At 39.8% G+C, this 19865-nt stretch overlaps 1 protein-coding gene across 7 annotated transcripts in view; it reads left to right on the top strand.

The window, feature by feature from the left end:
• The first annotated feature begins 479 nt into the window (after positions 1 to 479).
• COL11A1 (collagen type XI alpha 1 chain) overlaps positions 480 to 19865 on the top strand; it is a 156263-nt gene continuing 136877 nt past the window's right edge. For 4 of the 7 annotated variants that reach the window (XM_062606099.1, XM_062606098.1, XM_062606101.1 and 1 more), the window contains exons 1-2: positions 480 to 1160; positions 18718 to 18885. In XM_062606099.1, the coding sequence (XP_062462083.1) occupies positions 1046 to 1160; positions 18718 to 18885 (283 nt within the window). In that variant the 5' untranslated portion in view covers positions 480 to 1045. The remainder of the gene's footprint in view (positions 1161 to 18717; positions 18886 to 19865) is intronic. The other 3 variants (XM_062606102.1, XM_062606103.1, XM_062606100.1) reach the window with 1 other exon arrangement.

The following is a 19865-nucleotide window of genomic DNA, read 5'->3' as shown; positions in this document are numbered from 1 at the left end:
TTTACTGAGGGTGCCCTCGATCTCCTCATCCAGATCATCAATGAAGATGTTAAACAACACTGGCCCTAACACGGAGGCCTGAGGGACACCACTAGTGACCAGTCACCAACAAGATGTGACACCGTTCACCACCATACTTTGAGCTCTGCCATCCAGCCAGTTTTTTACCCAGTGAAGAATACAGCTACCCAGGCCATGAGCAGCCAGTTTCTCCAGGAGGACGCTTTGGAACACAGGGTCAGTGCTTTACTGAAGTCCCAACTGACAATGTCCACAGGCAGAGGGACACCCGCAGCAGGCCTCCAGCTCAGCGCCCCGGCTCCCCTCACGCACACGTCCCCTCTCGAGCACCCCCCTCCCCCCGCTTCCCGCTTGTCTCCAGTATCGCCCCCTCCCCACGCTGCCCCGTTTGGCGCCGCCTGTCCCTCCGAGCCGAGGGGAGCCGGCATTGCGCATGCTCCAGGCAGGGGGTGGTGGGCCGGAGCGGGCAGCGGTGGCGCCGCGGGGGAATTCGTCAGCGGCGTCCCCCAGCTCGCTCCCGTTCCCCAAGAGCCTTCGAGCGTGCTGCTCTCCGCCGTGCCAGGGTCTGGCGGCCGCGGAACGGTCGGTGTGCTGCCGCCGAGGCGGAGGGCGGTGCTGTGGCGGCCGGGGGAGCCGCGCGATTGGCCTCCCCCCGGCAGCTGGCCTGTCAGTCGGGCTGCAGGGGTGGCCCCAGGAGCCGCTCGCCCAGCCCCCTGACGGGGATGAAGCGTTGAGGGGGATCTTCGCGTTTGGGTTAAAGCTCTCCATCTACCTTCAGTTTGAAGGCAGGGCACCGGGGAGGACGGGTTGGAGGAGCCTGCGCAAGGCTGGGCGCAGAAAGAGAGAGAGAAAGATAAAGGGAGAGAGGGATAGAAAGGGAGGGAGGGGGCAGAGAGAGAAAACCCCTTTTGGTCTTTCACATATGGCTCTATAGTAGAATTCATCTCTGGCAATATAGTGGAAAGGACGGAGCAGGTATAAACTGAAGGCGCCCGCGTTTGTTTCACGCTTGTGGGTGCCCAGCATGGAGATGCAGAGATGGTCCACAAGGTGGAAAACGAGAAGGTGGCGCTGGGACTCGGCTGTAACCGTGCTCGTCACCTTCGCCATCCTCCTCCGGGCTGGAGAGGTCAGAGGAGGTAAGAAAGCAACGGGGAGCCGGGGAGTCCAGTCGTGTTCCTCACCCCAGTCCCTTCAACCTCGGGAGAAGGGACCCAGCAGGGCATGGCTGGGGTCGTGTTTCAGAGGAAACCTGTCAGAGCGGCTCCCGGTGCTGGGAAGGCGAAGGGCGAGGGGCCGGAGACCCGCCGGGATGGCTCCCATTGAGTCTAAACGTCTCACTGTGGATGTGGCTTTAATGCAGTAAAGGGGATGAACTCGTTGGCTGGGGAAATGAAAGAAGTGCTTGTAGAACGGAGTGGCTTCTCCTCTTCCAGCAGTAAACTCAGTTTTGTGGAGTGCGCGTCCGATTTTCAGTTGTGGTGAACTTAGTTGTCACTCAAGTTGTGGCTGAAATGGAGCGACAAGTATCTGCCTTCTCCGAGGGGCGAGAAAAGGGAAAGTTGGGGAATGGAAGCCTCGGCTCTGATTTTCTCCGTTCTCCGCCTTTTTTTTTTCTTTTCTTTTTTTTTTTTTTTTTCCCCTTTGCAAAGGGTTTCTTTCAGTGGGCAAGAAAGAGTTTTGCAGGACGCGAGGGGAGGAGAAAATCCGTTTGAAAGGGGCCCTTTGCCAGACGCTGTGGAGAGCACCTCCCGGCGGTGGCGGGGACCCGCAGGTGGGGTGCGGGGGGCTCGGCTGGCTTAGGCGGACGGTCGGTGGGCTACACACACCCGTCCCCAGCCTCCTCCCCATTGTGCAGCCTCGCCGAGGAGATCGAGTGGTCCCTTAGGTGCCCGCGGACCTGGTGGGCAGGGTGCAGTCCGCGATGGTAACTAGAGCTAGGCAGCAGCGGGGCAGCTTCATCAGAAACGAATCCTCCCACATTTCCCCGCCCCCCGCCGCACCACTCTTCTCGCCCCTCCCCTCGCTGCTCCCCTCCGCACCCCGGCTTTTCGAGATGTGCTCGCACTTTCGCGAAGCTGCAGTGTACAATCCGCAGTGGCGGGAGTCCTTTCCTCTCCTGGAAATGCTACTGCCTCTCCCTCTCCCCTCTATCCCTTCCTTCCACCAGAGCCCGCAGGGGCATCTGAGGGCCAGTCTGTCTGGGGTTGAGCTTTTTATTTTTCGTCCATGAAGCGGTTTAGCTCTCTGAAGGAAAGGTTTAATTTTCATGCGTTTATTACTTTAACGGGGTGTTTTCTTGATTTGGATTCCCACTTTCTGAATTAAAAGGCGTCCAAGAGGGAGCGCAGGGTGATAACTTTCCATTCAAGTCCTTCATACCTGGGTGCAACCTTGACGGTGTCAGATCTATCAGGGCTTCTGCCGTCTGCTGGCCCCATTTCTGACAGGGCTTGGAAGGGATCACATTTCATCCCTGCTGCAATTCCACAGACTCCAGGGTGAATTAACCTCACAGAGCTTCAAGGATCCGGCTCCTCATTACTATGTTGAAGCAGAATTTCTTAAAGAAGCAATACTGTCTGAAAAGACACAATAGATTTTTTTTTAATGCCGCTTTTTATGTGACCATTCACAGTAGAACTGACCTAATTAAGTAGGATTTATGTATGTTACTTTCACGTAATAGATTGGATGCAAATAAAAAGTTAAACTGTAAACCCAAGTAGCCCAGGAAAAATCAACAGAAATTATTTGTTACTTATGGAAATATATTAGGCAACAGTAGGCAGACTAATTTGGTTTTGGTAACTATTAAAAAGCTGTATTAAATTTTTTTTCCTTTAGTCTTATGTATAAAACACATTTCAGCAACATGAAACTACAGGCTTCTTATGTTTGTAGAAGCGTTCTGAAAAGAACTTAATTCTTGCACTTTTCTGAAATACAGCATGCCATTTGCTTAGAAACAACAGGGAGCTGTGTGTTTAGGGCTAGATCTGTTGTTGAAGTCAGAGTTTTTCCATTGACTACAGAGGGAGTAGAATTTGACCTAATTTCCCTAATGGAGTACAAGGGAGGTATTTATGAATCATATTTTATGTATTTTAATCTTATTTAAAGTAGTTAAAAGATAAAATAGGACATAATGATTAATATTTGAAAGTAGGAGAGGGAAGATACTGAGGAATAAAATAAAATAGCATACTAAAATAGGTAAACAGTATGACTAAATGAAAATGCTGGATAAAATATGAAACTTTGGCCTTGTAAATTCTCTTAAAATAAATCCTATATTCTTCAGTTATCTGTTCATGAACTGCCCCTATGTAAATAAAATTGCATGGGATATTCATATAAAGTGTTAATCATATGGCAGTGACTTCTTTTTAAGACAGCAGGTTTGATTCCATGTAGAGAAACCTCAAAAGATTCCTAAAATTCTTGAGTTTTTTCAAGTTTCTTTATTTAACACAAAAAAGAGAAGTATGAGGTCTCTTTCATAGTACCAAGAAAGGGGGTGTGAAGACCTGATTGGGCTCTTGAGGTATTTATTCTTTAGACAGAAAATATTAGAGAAGTGAGAAGTAACTGAATGGGAGAACTAGTGACTCATATGTGGTCAGCTCAGTGCCCACCAGCTCTTAAGCAGCTTTTTCTAGAAATATTTTTGCTTTATGACTTGGCTAAAGTAAACAAAATTCAGTATTTTAAAAGACATCCTTTGATTTTCTTTCCCCTTCTTCACCTTTAATACTAAATGTTTTGGTAATGTGTTTGGAATGAATAAACTCATTAAGTTGAAATGGCATGGCTTCAACAGTATAATTTTTTTTTTTTTTTTCTTTTGGAAGGTCCTGGCATCAATACACTATTGTGATGCTGATTTTTCATGTGCAAAGAAATGAAAAATCCATCTTTTTGTTATGTATAAGCTTTTTTCAAGCTAATGGAAATCCAGCTGTCAATTTGAGTGCAAAAATATTTAATTATCCTTACTGAAAATGATGCTATGAAGCTATATCTAGAAAATACATGTTGGACCTTCTGTGCAAATGACAAGCAGATTTATTTCTAGTATGGAATAATACTTTTTACAGTCATCCTACAAAATACAAAGTTTCCTTGTGCTTCCCACACATAGGCTTGGAAACTAGTGGGAGTTCTAAGTGCAGAAGGAATGCAGAAATGGGCACCCTAAGTGATGGCAGGAGAGGGTTTTATTACATGCACACTTAACACTTACTTGTAATTGCTTAGCTAGTTACACTGTGAAGATACAGATTTGTTTCTTGAGTGAGAACTGTTTAATATATCAGTCTAAACCTGTACAAAAAGGTGTTTTAAACTACAAAACCATGAATCTCTTCTGAGAACTGTTAGTAATGTAAAGCACTTCTGATTTTAACTGATCAATTTACTTTTAAGGTTGAAAAAGAATATAAATGAATTAATTCCTTTATTTTATATAAAAATAGCCTTATGGGTTGATTTTAGTTTAACAAAACGTTATTAAACTTCAGAAAGAGAACATACAGAGATTTCTCAGATATTCACAAAATGAGCAAATACGTTTTACTAGATTCAGCTGGTAGACCTAGCAGAAGTTTTTCTGAGTCCCAGGGATCAGCAGGTGAAAGGGTCCAGTCTTCCTGATACGGTGCCAGAGAGACCACCATGCATATGTCTGTTTTGCTATAGAACTTAGATTAATTTTTTTTTTCAATATTTTCTAAGGTAAAATGATTATTTCAAGTTCAGCAACAGACATTTGACATAAAAAAAAAGAGTGGTATGTGTTACGGATTCTCTAGAGCATGAATCTTTGCATTTAATTTAGAAGGAGAATACAAGGATCCCAGAAAGGGCTATTATGACTGCAGGAAAAATGTCTTTTTATTAGCTCTGAAGAAAAGAAGTTTCTTAACTTCAGTTTTGTGTATGTGTTTACAAATGTAATAGCATGTAAGTACATATAGAATATCCACAAATATTCAGTGGTTTTGGCTTGAAATAATACTCTGCCTAGGAGCTATTATTGGGTTGTCACTAGAAAAAAAATCTTTGATGTAAGACCTTTCCTGGTGCTATGGTGTTTTCACTTAAAAAAAAAAAAAACCAAAACCAAAACCCAAAAAACACTGTTGGCAGTATTGGTGTCTGTAGCAGTTGGAAAATGTTGGAAAGGAGTTGTCATATTCAGTTTTACAACTGTCTTGCCAGAAGTGATTTGGGCTCCTCCAGATAGGGCCCTTAATTCTAACAAGGTTGCAGCGTAATAAAAGAGCCACGCCATTACTACTGAAGTTATACCTAAATTGCACTGGAGCAATTATGTTTTTCCCGGATTTGTTCTGTACAGTGGTGAACAGTAGGGTTTCCATCTGCCAGCAAGATTTAGAAGTTGCTTTTCTTTTCTCTGTAGAGCTGTCTGCTGCTTTTCAGCAGAAATCCTCCCAACACTGGTTAATTTATCTTTGTTCTGAGTATTTGTTGATAATAGGGAGGAATAAATTAAGCAGAGCTTGGGGGAAATCTCTGATGTTCTAAGAATGCAAAGTCTCTAAAGATTTGCCCTCTGGATGGACACAATAGAGAGCAGTGGCTAAACAGAATTAGGTGAACACACGTGCCTGTTGCAAGGGCTTGTAACTGTACTATTCAGTATTAAATACCAAGTTTACAGACTGTAAAGTAAGGATTAATTGTTGACTTGGCTATTACAATAGTAGTAGAATCTGGTGGAACTTAAATTCTTTTTAGAACATTATCACACATAACGGATTATAAAAACCTTTGTAAATTCTAGGTCTGGGGCTTCACTGTATGTCGAAGTGTTAATGCATACAGTGTATGAAATACAAGTTATTTGGCAGAGCTGATATTATGGAAGCAAAGTGTTTGCTGCAAAGCAGATTGAAAGCTATATTATAAGATGATTAAAAAAATAAAGATCCTGATCCTGCTATGAATGGTGTCCCTGGCAGTTAAGCTTTGTCTACAATACAAATTAACTTGAGTCAAATTATGGTCACGTTGTTAAAGTATTTTTGCAGTCTAAGTTTTGCTTACTCTGTCCCTTACCTGTGTTTTTACTCAAATTATCATAGTAACCTGATCAAACATTCATAGGTTATATATATGTAAAAAAAATAACCAAGGTTTTACAACCTTGTGATCTGTGTAATTCCTGCTAATATCAGTAGGATATGGAATTGAATCCAATTTCGTTGCATTGCTTTCAAAAGGGAGGCAATACCTTTGGCGTTAGTGAAAATATGGTCAAAGTTTTTTACTTGTATGATTTAAAAAAAGAATCATGTAGTTGTTTATCAAATTAAAGAGGGTTACTTTAAATGACACCACTTGTCAGTCTTGTTTTGCCTTTTTTTTTTTTTTTTTTTGCTTATAGCTGAAAATATGCTCCACGTTTGAAAACGCCCAGTCGTTAGAAGACATTTTTGAAATCTGGATTATTTCTGACTAAATACGTTGATCGACAAAGCTTTTATGTGGGCTCAATTTCTTTCAAGTTTAATTGCTGAGGGAACACCTTATTTCCTCCTATGGTAGTGACCATTTTTTTAGATTGTGTCTCTTTTTTGATATGGTAATAGAATACTCAAAGAATTTAGTAATTATTTTTCTGATTTTCACAGTTGGAAGTACTGTCTTCACTGTCTGTACAAAAAGAACTTTTTGAGTCTTTAGCAGAGGCCTCCACATAGACACTTGGACTACAGTTCTGGTATAATCTGCTGTGCTGTAAAATAGGGATAACTTCACTGAAGTATTGAGACAAGTTAAAATATTGTAAAATGATAGATCAATACAGGTTTGCACCAGATGATGAACTAGTCAAATCTTTTGTGTGTAACGAGTGAAACATTTTATGGAATCAGGATCAGGTCCTTAGTGATTGATTGTGGTCAGTGTGGCTGAACAAGTGACAAGGTTTATACTGTGCAGGTGTTAACAGACTGATCTTTAAAAAGAGATACAGTTAGTAGTTAGTACCAAAAATGCATCCCATATATGCATGAGCTGTCTCTATTTGAAATACTATTATGTGTGTAGCAGATTTTGCAGCATAGGAAGTCAGTGAAAACTTTTGTGGAAACAGCAGAAGTAGCTAATTCTTAGCAGTTTCATACAAGCCAATTGCTGGTGAACTAGTCAACCATAGGCCATTTAAAGCATTCCTTTATGCATCTGGATAATCTTTAGTTCTTGAAGTCATTAAACATGAAAGCCCTGCAGTAACACCTTCTAGAAATGTCACTAGCCAAGATCCCAATTACTTAATTAGTCTAAAAGCTAATATGTAGGAAAATTTTTAACAGCTAAAACCAAGCTTGAAGTATGTCTCTAGAAACATATACATGGGAAACAGATATTCACTTATTCTTATAAATTTATATTTAGGTACCTGTGAAAAAAAAAGCTTGATTTTCAGGAGCACTATGTAATTACTTTAGGCAGCTTAGTTGATTCCATTTTTGTACCTGGAAGATGCTCTGTAGCTCATTTTTGCAGCCCCAAAAATGGGAGTTCATTTTATCCAGTTCTGAAAAGTCCTTTGGTTATGAGAGGTATTGGAACCTTCCACAAAGGACACTGCACAACTAATGCTTTTGGATGCTTGCTCCCAGAACAGTGTTCTGTTCCATGTTTGGGCTCTCAGTAAAGAGTTGGGAGACAAGCGATTCTCAGACTGCCAATCCCAAAAGCCTGTGAGGAAGGCAAATCTGCCCAGAGCTAACCCAGTAGCCTGCCTGAGCCTCTTCTGATGCTTAGACACCTATGGCAGAACTACAGGGAATTGCTTGGGATAGAGAGATCAGAGCCTGTAGTGGGAAGCTAATAGAGGCCTGTCTAAGCACTGGGAAGCTCAGTGGAGCATTCTGGGCATGACATGCTTTTGAATTCCTGCTCTGTACTAATGCTTAGCAGATGAAGTACATGGTAAATTGGCAAGTACAGATAATAATAATTACATGTATCACTGTTTTTATTTTACACATCAATAAAAATTTGTAAGGATAAAAATAACAAAAGTATTCCTGCCACATTAGAAAAAGCACACATTTCTAGTAATAAATGGGTCCTGTCTTGTCTCCTAAAGATCAACAAGCAAACAGTCTAACAAATCCAGATCCTAACACTTCTAGTAAAGACTTCCTTGTTGATAATTTGGCAAAGGGGCAACATTTATTACTCTTTCTGCTTTAGCAAACTTAGGTCTAGCTGGTAAACTAACTGCTGGCTAATTGTTGATAGAATCAGAAACTGGGCTAATAATCTTTGAGAAGGAATGCAAGGAGGCAAAAAGTTACCAGGTTTCACAGTGGGAGAACTGCTGAAACAGCTTCACAATTGAAAGCTAAATGAAGCTGTATAAAACTTAGACACCATGTGTACTGAAGGCTGTTTTTGAAAGAAAAACATTTCTCCCTTTTTCTGCTCTCATAGCACTGTTCTGAGAGATCAACAGCAGAAACTGAAGAATAGTTACCCCTTCACATTACTAGTTCTAGTTTATGAGAATATTTTCACCTCTTAAATTCATTAAGCCTTGAACTGTCTGATGTGTGTGAGTTAGAAAACTTCATCATAGGTTATTTTTACCCACCTATAGAATACATGGAGGGTCCTTAGAATGAGGATTTACAATGACTCAAAATTTTAAGAAAAGTAGATAAACTAAGTAACTGTAGGCTGTTACACTTTTAATAGGCAGCATAGTTTCAAAAAGCTGTGGAGCAGCCAGTACCTTGTTTTTAAATTTGCAAATATATGCCTAGAAATCTAACATCCAGCCTATTTTGAAAAGTCTTGTCCACAAATACAAGGAGTCCCTTCATAAGTACCCACCAAGTATGCATATTTTAGCTTACCAGGCTATAATAGCTTCTACTCTTTAAATGATCTGTCACAGTTAAATAAAACTGGACTAAACTTTGAAAAACCACTTCATTTCACATTGAAGATTAATGTTTCAACACTCTTAAGTTTTAGTTTTGTGGTGGTTCCATTGGAACAGATTACTGGCAGAACGAAGCATATTTCCATGGAAAAATAGGAAGTAAAATAATAGTAATTTAAAAACATTAGTCTTCCTAAATTTTGCTGATAATTCTTTATACTGGGCCAGAGTAAGCTCTTTCCTACTTCAGGGTTGTATCTCACCATTTACAAGTTATTGTTTGTAGCTAAAACAGGTTATTTGTGGAGTCATCATTGATAAATTTTCACTTTAATTAATCTAAAGAAGGACATTGCTGAATAATTACGATGACTGAAAGTTATTTATTATCTCTGAAAAACACATACTACTGTTTATTTTAAAAATGTTTACTGTATCCAAAAAGGAAAAACCCATAGTTACCAAAGGTATTAGCAGTGCAGCAAACAGTTGCACACTCACTTTACTAAGGCATATGCATAAAGAATACCAGCTCTTTTTTTCCGCACCTTGAGTTTTGTTATTATTTTCTCTTAAAGTATGTCCCCCCAGTACGCAGTCTGGGAGCATCTTATAAATGATGTAGGTGAACATAGCCTTAAAGTAGGGAAGGCTCATTGGGCATGAGCTCTCATAAACTTAAGAGACCAAGATCCAGAAATTACTAGATCAAAATCTAAATCTAATAGGATTTCAACTTCTATGCTTTATTAGGAATTTGAACAGAAAGAAAAAATATTTTAGTCTAAATGAGTCATCCCCTGAACAGTTTCTTATGAGAATTAATATTTTAACCAGAAGTTGTTACCACAGTCACTTTCCTGTCAGTCCTGGAGAGTTTTGCTTTCAGGCCTGACAGTGAAGTCCTTCCTTCTGAAAATGCAGATGGTTGATTCCTGTCTATACCCTGTCTTCAATAAAAGTATGTTTTGAACTGTTTGGTTCTTAGTCACCCAGCACCTTTAATTGCAGCTAAAATTGTTTTGCTGTTCAGTTCGTAGAAAGAGATGTTGATGGTGGGAGTGCTGATTGACAGAGCTGAACATGAGCAGCTTGTGCCCAGGCAGCCAGGAAGCCACCAGCATCCTGGCCTGTATCAGCACCAGTGTGGCAGCAGGGCCAGGGCAGGGACTGTGCCCCTGCACTGGGCACTGGTGAGGCTGCACCTCGAGCCCTGTGTTCAGCTCTGGGCCGCTCACTACAAGAGAGACATTGAGGTGCTGGAATGGGGCCAGAGAAGGGCAATGGAGCTGGTGCAGGGCCTGGAGCACAAGTGTGATGGGGAACGGCTGAGGGACCTGGGTGGGGGGTTTAGTCTGGAGAAGAGAAGGCTCAAGGGAGGACTTTATTGCTCTCTACAACTGCATGACAGGAGGTTGTAGTGAGGTGGGGTTGGTCTCTGCTCCCAAGGAACGAGTGACAGGACAAGAGGAAACGGCCTCAAGCTGCATCAGGGGAGATTTAGTTTAGAGACTAGGAACAATTCCTTCCCCAGAGGGTGCTCAGGCATTGGAACAGGCTGCCCAGGGCAGTGCTGGAGTCACCATCCCTGGAAGTGTAGGTCATCACCATGTAGATGAGGCCCTTAGTGACTTGGGTTTGTGGTGGCCTTGGCAGTGCTGGGGTAATGGTTGGACTTGATGATCTTAAAGGTCTTTTCTAACCTAGTTGATTCTATGAAAGAGAAGTTTGGTATAGCCCATCTAAAAAGGTTCAGGGCTATATATTAATTTCTCATTGCAGCTTCTAAGTGGTTTGCAGCATGTTCTGTGTAGAACAGAAGAAAATAGAAGGTGAGGAACCTTTTTAGGTAAGGACAGTTGTTCATTCTGACTTCCTTGGTTATCTTTTAAGGAGTAATCAAATTCCCCCAAAAGAACTCCAGTGACTAATCTTTTCAATCTGTATATATTCCAAGGCTACCGAGTACCACTGCATGCATCTGTGGTAAGATCGCTCTAGATGTCTGACCTCTTAAGAAATGAGTAAGACAGGAAGTACTGTGTGAGACCCATAGTAATGGGAAAGTTGCCGTGGAATTGACCCATAAACTGCTTCTCAATACAGCTTTATGTAGGAAAGGATGGTTAGAAACCTGCCTGATAACCCACTAGCCTGTGTAAGTCAAAAAAGAATTTCTGAGGAAACACTCAACAAGTATGCAGAAATTTTTGCTGCAAAATTTCTAGTAAAATAGCATCCAGGTAATTGTCTATCAATGAAATGAATTCAACACAGAATTTGTCAATTGATTTATGACAGCAACAGACTTAAATTACTAGTAAGATACTGTGAGTGGAATTTGTTAGTGTGCTAAGAAACAGGAGATCAAGTGCTTCATATGCTTAAGTATAAATTTGTTGACATACCCATTGGCTGCTTAGAGTGATATGGGACAAAACATTCTACTTACGTGCAGCAGTGCAGCTCCATTTTCAGTGTGTGTGAATGGCTTAATATTTACATACCTAGCCTTTGCATTACTGTTACTAGATGGATTTGAGTAAATCTATGCTATTGGCGTAAGACTATATGGAGAACTTCTTTGGGTTTGGATCATTGCTGCAGCTGGTCATCAGCTAGAAGATTGTAGAAAAGCATATATTATAAATCAGAACATTTCCATTTAATACAACATGATTAAAATAAGTAACTGTACAGTGTGATTGTAGCTATAAAGACAATATGTACATGTATCCTTTTTATCCGAAGTCATAGAATCATAGAATGGTTTGGGTTGGAAAGGACCTTAAGATCATCCAGTTCCAACCCCTGCCATGGACAGGGATGCCTCACACTAGACCATAATCTTTGGTATCGCTGGCCAGACTCAATTCAAAATCAAAATTCAATTCAAATCAAAATGATTGCTGCTGGTGTAATTCTGAAGATAACATTGCTGCCATTAGATGCACTGTCGATCCATCTTTTTTTTGTGTTCTGTGCAGTTTGCCTTCACAGGATCAGATGAGCTTTATCACAGTACAGAATTTTAATGGTGGCTGCTGAGGCACAAACAAGAAATTTTATTGCCTATTACTAAGTTAAGTTTGCCATGATTTCAATTACAGACAAGTTGCATATTTTTATAAACTAAAGAGGTATAATTAAACAGTATTCATTTAGTTATAATCTGCATTTAAATAAATCCAAATGTTCTGAACCAGATTTGACCATTCAACTGCAAATTTTCTTGCATCTGACACAACTTGTCCCTGTCTAGTAATGCATATCCTTTTACCTAGGGTTATGTGGTCGCCTACAAGAAGCGTTCCCAAAGAGAGATGCGGAAATGCTAAGCATTTAAACTGGAAACTGAGGTCATCTTTTCTACAAGGAGACTTGATGTCACATGTTGAATAAGTCATCAGTCCAGTCTGCATCCAGCGGACTTCAGTTTCTCCATTATGTACAGTTTCTCAGTCTCTTGTTTCTCTGATACCATAACCTGTATAGTTATGGTACCTGGGAACCTCCTCCATAGATAATGTCCATTAAGAGAAAGGGAGAGCCGTAATAGGTTCTAGCTCAAATGTACCTGGAAGTGGAGGAAGCAAGTCCTCTGATCTTGTATATTAAGTGCTATTTATGGCATTGTATCAGAAATGAAACTGCTGTTTTCACTTGTGTCCTGGGTTCAGCTGTAACAATTATTTTTTCTCCTTCTTAGTAGCTGGTGCAGTGATGTGTTTCAACTTTAGTCTGAGAACAACGCTGATAGCACACTGATGTTTTTAGCTGTTGCTCAGTAATGTTTAGTCTGATCAATGACTTTTCAGTCTTGTGCTCTGCCAGTGAGGAGGGGCATGGGAAGCCAGGAGGAAGCAGAGGCAGGACGCATGACCCAAACTAGTCAAAGGGGTATTCCATACCACAGCACATCATGCCCAGTTATAGAAACTGGGGGGAGTTATGTGGGAGGGACAAATCGTTGCTCAGGTCCGGCTGGGTATTGATTGGTGGGTGGTGAGCAATAGCATTGTGCATCACTTGGGTTGGTTGGTTGTTTTCTTTTCCCTTTTTAGTTTCATATTCTCTCCCTTTGTTATTTTGTTACTCTTATTAGTAGTAGTTTTGTGTTGTGCTTTAGTTACTTGACTATTCTTACCTGAACCCGTGGGAGTTTCATTCCTCCGATTATCCTCCCCATCCCACCAGGAGTGGGGGTAAGAAGGGAGGGAGGGAGTGAGTGGCTGCATGGTTCTGAGTTACCGGCTGGGCTTAAACCACGACAACAAGCTTCTAACTGACTCCAGAAAAAATCATATTGAACAATGGCAGTAGCTGTTAGGTATAATGCAGTATAAAGGCATCAGAATTTGATTCATGTGCCTAGTATCAATATCAGTATTAATAAGAATGATATATCACAGATTTTTATTTCAGTTTGGAGATCATGAAATGAAATCTTTGATTTTTTTTTTTTTTTTTTTTTTTTTTTTGCTGAGAATATGTGATTGAAATGTCATCTAGATTCTTACATGGGTTCTCTTCCAATCTAGAATTGCATTATATTTTTGAGAGATGTGGTTATTTATTCATTGACTAAAATGCATTGTCATAGCCTTTAAAATAAATGTATGATTATATATTTAGGAAGTCTAGGCTTGAAAATGCTAACCAAAATTGGAAATCAGTTTTTCTATGCATCTTCATCCTCTCTAAACAGAAAACACGTGTAATTTCCCTCATGTAATTGACTCCAGATATTCTGTCCTAACCTAGCAGTGTAGAAGTGTGATCTGAGATCCAGTTTACAACTACTAAACTCCACTGAATTCTTTTACTTTTCAGCAGAGATATGCTGACAGAAGTGGCTTTTTTTTTATTCTTTTTAGTTAACATGCTTTTACGTATATTTTAGTAACATTTAAATTAGCTTAGAAGATTTCATATTTCTGTCAATGCATTTTTTCTTTCCCCTAAGGTTCATGCTTGGAATAAAGCTAAAGAGAAAGCAAAGTTATTTCAGGTCTTGAGATGTTACACCACTTTTTCTTTTTTTTTTTTCTTTACCTTCTGTGTTTTTCAAAGCCAGGAAATTATGCTGGAGCTAAATGATTAACAGTTTGGTATTTTCGTAGAATCATAGAATCTATGGTTTGGGTTGGAAAGGATCTTAAGATCACCCAGCTCCAGCACCTGCAGTGGGCAGGGACACCTCACACTAGACCATGTCGCCCAAGACTTTGTCCAGCCTGATCTTGAACACTGCCAGGGATGGAGCAATTACCACTTCTTTGGGCAACCTGTGCCAGGATTTCACTACCCTCACAGGAAAGAACTTCTTTATATCTAACCTGAACTTAACTGTTGCAGTTTAAAGTAGTCACTCCTTGTCCTATCGCTGCAGTCCCTGATGAAGAATCACTCTCCAGCATCCTTGTTGCCCTTCTTCAGATATTGGAAGCTGCTCTGAGGTCTCCACGCAGCTTCTCTTCTCCAGGCTGAACAGCCCCAACTTTCTCAGCCTGTCGAAGAAAGAAAGATATCTTGAAAGATACTAGGACACTCAAGTTCCTTCCTCACACAGCTCTGTCTGCTAAAGAGAGATTTTTTGAAGATTTCTGTGCCATTTCAGAAATCCCAGCACTATTAAACCCTTATCTTCTAGCTAGTACTGTATGTTCTTTCAGTGGCAGTGAAATTTGTAGATGTCTCTCTTAACTTTTTTGAATTGAGGACAATGTATGTTGCTGAACTTTGCACTATAATATTTAGTGGGATTAATGAGCCTTGCAGTTGGTTCAATCAGTGGGAAGGTAGCCCAGTGGGAACTTGCTTTTTGATTGTGGGAGAGCTCAGTTGGGCTTGCAGTGATGAACACAGGCTTCCTTTCAGAGGGTTATTTTGCAGCTTTGTTTGGCTTGCCTGCAGGAGGTGGCCTTCAAGCAACAGTGCAGTGTGGCCATAACCACCGGAATGAAAGGACCCAGTTTCAGGGTCTGGATCTTGCATTTTGTCAAATTTGCCATGGCAAGCAGAGTTAAGTTTTCAAAGCTGAGTTTTATAAGGAGAATTAACTGCACCCCAAGATCAGGTGAACAGAACTGTTTGCATGAAGCTTATTTGTTGATTATTTTGTTGCCATCTTAAATCTTAACACCAAATGGGAAGGATAGAAAAGCATTACATCATATATCGTTAATCTGCAGTTTTGCTTGCTTCTCTTATGAGAAAACTATCAAAGGGAGTTAGACTAGAAGGTAAAATCACTTAGGCAAGCTGCCTTAGGCACTGTAAGGAAGTTCCTGGGAGAGACCCCAAATCTGCCAGTATATGGCCTATGGTATTGTCCCATATAAATACAAGCTGTAATCTTAATTTGTGGACTATGCAAACAGGCAAACTACATGGCCTTAGCACTGATGCTGTTTCTGGCTATTTCTTACCATTCCCAAAATCATGTGGGAGCAGAATGCTGGAGAAGAGGCAGTTTTCAAGAGCTGCAGCTCCCAGGATATAGTGACACTGAGCACTGCAGAACCTACAGAAACTGGCTGAGAGAAGCCATGGTTTTAGCTGATAGCTTCCAGACTATGCTCTTCCCTGACTCAGTGAGCTGGCTTCCTACCTCTCTCCCCCAGTTTTCTAAGCAGGCAAATGTTGGGTGTGCAAGAATTTCTCTTTGGCCTTTATACTTCAAACAGCTTACCTGTAAGCAGTTAGGATCTAAGTGCTGCTGGCTTTTAAGAGCTGTTCATTTATTTTTGACTGGATTCCTCTGTGTGTGTGCTCTGTGGCATATTGAGAGCAACTGTGTCTAGTGGTTTCTGTAGAGACGCTGAGCAGGTCATCTGAACATGTGCCGTGAGCTCGCCAAGGAACTTGAGCTAATGTCATGGCAGCCTGGTCAGAGCTACTGAACGCTTGCTCCAAATAGGTTTCCATAGCAAAAAGAGGGTGTTTCTGTAGAACCCCAATATATGGTAGGTAATATATGCATGACACAGGAGGAGTGTAGGGGAGAAGTGCTTTACACAGTGAGGTCACTTTTCATCTGGAAGGTGTCGGTAACAGCTGTGAAGAGATGTCCAGGCATGCTGCCTCCCAGCTGAAACAGGATTGGCTGCATCCTAATCTAGGCATTAGAGTCAAGTCCAGGTTAAATAATGACACACACAAGAATGTCACAAAAACATTTGTGAGGAAGAGGCACAAACTCTGTTCATTTCACAGACTAAATAATATATAGGTTTCTATCAAAAGCAAATTTTTGAGAAGAAGTATATTAAATCTTTCACATTCCTGCCTGGTTTATCTAAAGACTTCTAAAGAACTTCTTTACTTTTTAACAATTGCTTGAAGTGGCTAAGAACTTAGCCACATTATTTTTGGAGATGAATTAATTAACTTACTTGTGTAAATTACTTCATGCAGCTTTTAATTTCTAGAAGTTACATTTCTAGAATTCCATGTAAACCTGCTAGTGTTTTTGCTGATTACGTTTTGTGAATCACCATTTGTGGGAATAAATGTCATCTCTGCACTATTAACAAAATGTTTGTTCTTACTGAATTTGGGGTGTGAAGATTGTCCTATTATTATTCTGTTTCTTGTCTGGAAGGTTTTTAGCGGCAGAACTAGTAGGGAGTAATAAATAATCTTGTTTATGGGTGAATAGTCTCCCAGTCAGCAAGGCAAAGAACAGCCATTATTCTAAAAAATAATGAAGAATCTGGTACAAATTATAGACAAGAAAGGAAAAAGAATGTAACAGTGGTTGATTTATACAACAATTTGGAATTTTTACTGATATGGCTGTTCTAAAGTGACTGGTTCTTCATTGCTTTGCTGGTTCCAGTTATGATAGGTACTGCAGAAATAGCCATTGCTTACCAGTAAAACAAGTGTGGCAGTTCTTTCAGTATGGAGGTAACTTTAGAACTGTGTGGAATCCCCATAGAAAATGCATTATGTCCATTCAAATTATTTAGTCAGTACTTAACAGAGATGTAAGATTAATGTTTCAGAATTTGCCCATTGTTGAAACTTCTTTTGAGAATGTTTAAACAATTTCTTGAATCTGCAGGATATGTTGGTTTGAAGTAAATTCATTGATTCAACATGGATTAGCTTGCAACAAACACTGGGTATTCAGTTTATATTTGGTATTACCATCTGATGGAAAAAGGGATGAGAAGTTGCATGATAGGAGAAAAAAATAAAGAAGCTCACAAACATTTTCTTGTAAATGTATTTTAAGACAAAAGAAGTTATGTGCATTCTAGGCTGACTGAGAAAACCTCAGATTTTGTTTTTAAAGATATACTTTAGGTATTCAAAAATAGGTTTAACTACAAAGTTGAGTTCTTCATATTTGGCAATGCCAGGAGATGAGTAGGATGAGCTAGTTAAACTTGACTTTGTTCACATCTGTTATTGATACTAAAGTGACTTCTGAGATACTGCAGTGGTGAAAAAATAGTAACTGATGAAAAAATAGTAACACTGCCTACAACTGTACAAATAGTAAGAAAAGAAGGTACAGATGTTTCCATCAGTGACTGTAAATAGAGTATCACTTTGTCTATGTTTTTTCTCTTTCACTTGTTTGCAAATAGTTGAATATTTGCATACAATGAATTTTGGGCCTAAAGCTGATGGTTTTTGACACATAACATGTGTAATAGCAGAGCTATAGTTCATGCCACAGTGCAGTTCAAAAACATGAAGATGGGTCAAATTTACCAAACGCATTTCTCAGCTTTAACAGTGAAAATCGTGGAAAATTTTGTCTTTCCAGAAAAGTTTTGCCAACATGAAAACTGCAGAATAGTCCCAGTGAAAAAATTGTCTGTTGAAATTCTATTTCCACTAAAAAAAAAAAAAATAGTGAAGCCATTATCTATAGGAAGTACGAGAATAAGCACCTTAATTTTTTGTAAGAGGAAAGATAATGCAGTAGGCACTATGTTCTCTTACTGCCTCTCTTGAAGTGCTTCTCCATTCAGTACTTGGCCCTTTTGCCATGGTGAATTACCATAGGTTAAGGCTTTGTTGTTGGCTTTACATATATATATATTTATGTAAATTGATCTTTTAATATATATATATGCATAATCTTGTATCAGTATGAGTGCAGTAGCAGCTCTGGATTTCAACTTTAAATTGAGCATAAATACAGCCTGATTGTAGTTGGCCTCTAAAGTACAAAACAAGTCCATTTGAATTTTAACTTGGAAATATTGAAAGATTTATTCAGTCTATTCATTCCTTGCAGGCAAAGCAGGTACATTTTTCTTTCTCTAACTGGGTGAGAAAAAAGATTATCTTCTTCCTTACCACTTTGTATAGTCAAAACCAGCCATATGTAATCAGAATATATATTAATGTTAGCAACAATCAAGTTTCTCATAGCAGGTTGTTAGTAGCTAAATGCTTCTGAAACTTTTGTGCAAACTTTTAAAATCAGTTCCACTTCTTGGAAATCACAGATTAAAATAATATGCTGCAAGTTTCAGTCACCAAGATGCTCTGCTTTTGGGAAACAGTGATTTTCAGTGTCAAGTAGTTTGAAAATCTGATCGTAACATAAACTCTCATATATTTAAAATAAACAATCCTGTTAAAATAATATTCTAGCATAGAAGTAATCTTCAATAAATCAGAATAGGATGTAGCTACTGCTATGATTAAACATATGCTTTTGCAGTGAATCTATATCCTTTTTGGAGGCTGAATACTGTAGACATGCAAGATGAGTAATATTTTTTTTTTCTCTTTGTCAGCTGAGCCTGTTGATGTGCTAAAAGCATTAGAATTTCACAATTTACCAGAAGGAGTATCAAGAACATCAGGATTTTGCACAAACAGAAGGGATTCAAAAGGATCGGATGTAGCCTACAGAGTTTCAAAAACTGCACAGCTGAGTGCCCCAACAAAGCAGCTGTACCCAGGTAAGATTGTCAGAAAGCTATTACTTTGGTGAAGTATGTTACTGCCTGTGTTTTTATGGTATCTAAAGCACAGCATATAGTTTGTCATCTGTACCACAAAACATTTCTGTTATCTGTAGAGTTGTGCATGTGTGTGAGTGACAGGACGTGCTCTTTGTCTGCTGAGTGAATCTGGTTTTATTGGCTTCTGTTATAAACCTTCATCAATTTCTGTGTCACTGGCAGAACTGGCCTGGAAGTCATATTACCTGTTCTTTCATGATGGTATCTGATGGAAAGCTTATTTGGTGGCTTTGGCAAGTTTCCTCCAGTTGTAGTAGTCCATTTGAAAGCAGTATTTCCTGGAGTAGTGCTGTGGTGGTAGGAATGCGTTGTGGTTGGCCATTGCAAAATCATTCCCAAAAGTTCCATCTGTTAACAATTACCTGAAAGCATCTGGGTATTTGGTGGGCTAAAGAAGGCTAGTTGTGGGTAGCAGGTAATGTGGTTCCATCTTTTCTCAAATTTCTCTAAAATTAAATAATCACACTTTGGAAAATATTCTTTGGATATTGAGGGCATACTTCTATTCTGTTATTTTGCTGCCACTTATCACTTGACCCAGATCGTTGGGGGAAATGATAATAAGAATATTAAAAAAAAACAAAATCTTGGGGCACTTAATTTTTTTGCTTTGATAAATCATATAGAATTTGAATAAGTCAGTCTACAAACATACAGAGAAGATACTGGGGAAGAAAAATACTTTCTTTTTTGTCTTTCAAAGTAGAAATCATACATATGTCATTGCAGATTTCTAAAAGGGGAAAACGTACATTATTTTGTAGTAATATAAAGACAGACTATATAAAGACAGACTAGGAATAATGTGGGCCCTTTCCAGAAGGAAACGGGAAAACTGGCTACCCTGGATTTGGAGAAGGATGGGGTTCTTAATGAATTCTTTGCTTCAGTCTTCACTGGCTAGTGCTCTGACCATG

This window comes from Pezoporus occidentalis, unplaced genomic scaffold (genome assembly GCF_034315485.1).
Source record: "Pezoporus occidentalis ecotype Australia unplaced genomic scaffold, CSIRO_AGI_Poc_V1 ctg94, whole genome shotgun sequence".
Classification (NCBI taxonomy): Eukaryota; Metazoa; Chordata; class Aves; order Psittaciformes; family Psittacidae; genus Pezoporus; species Pezoporus occidentalis.
This window is presented reverse-complemented; position numbering and strand designations above follow the sequence as displayed.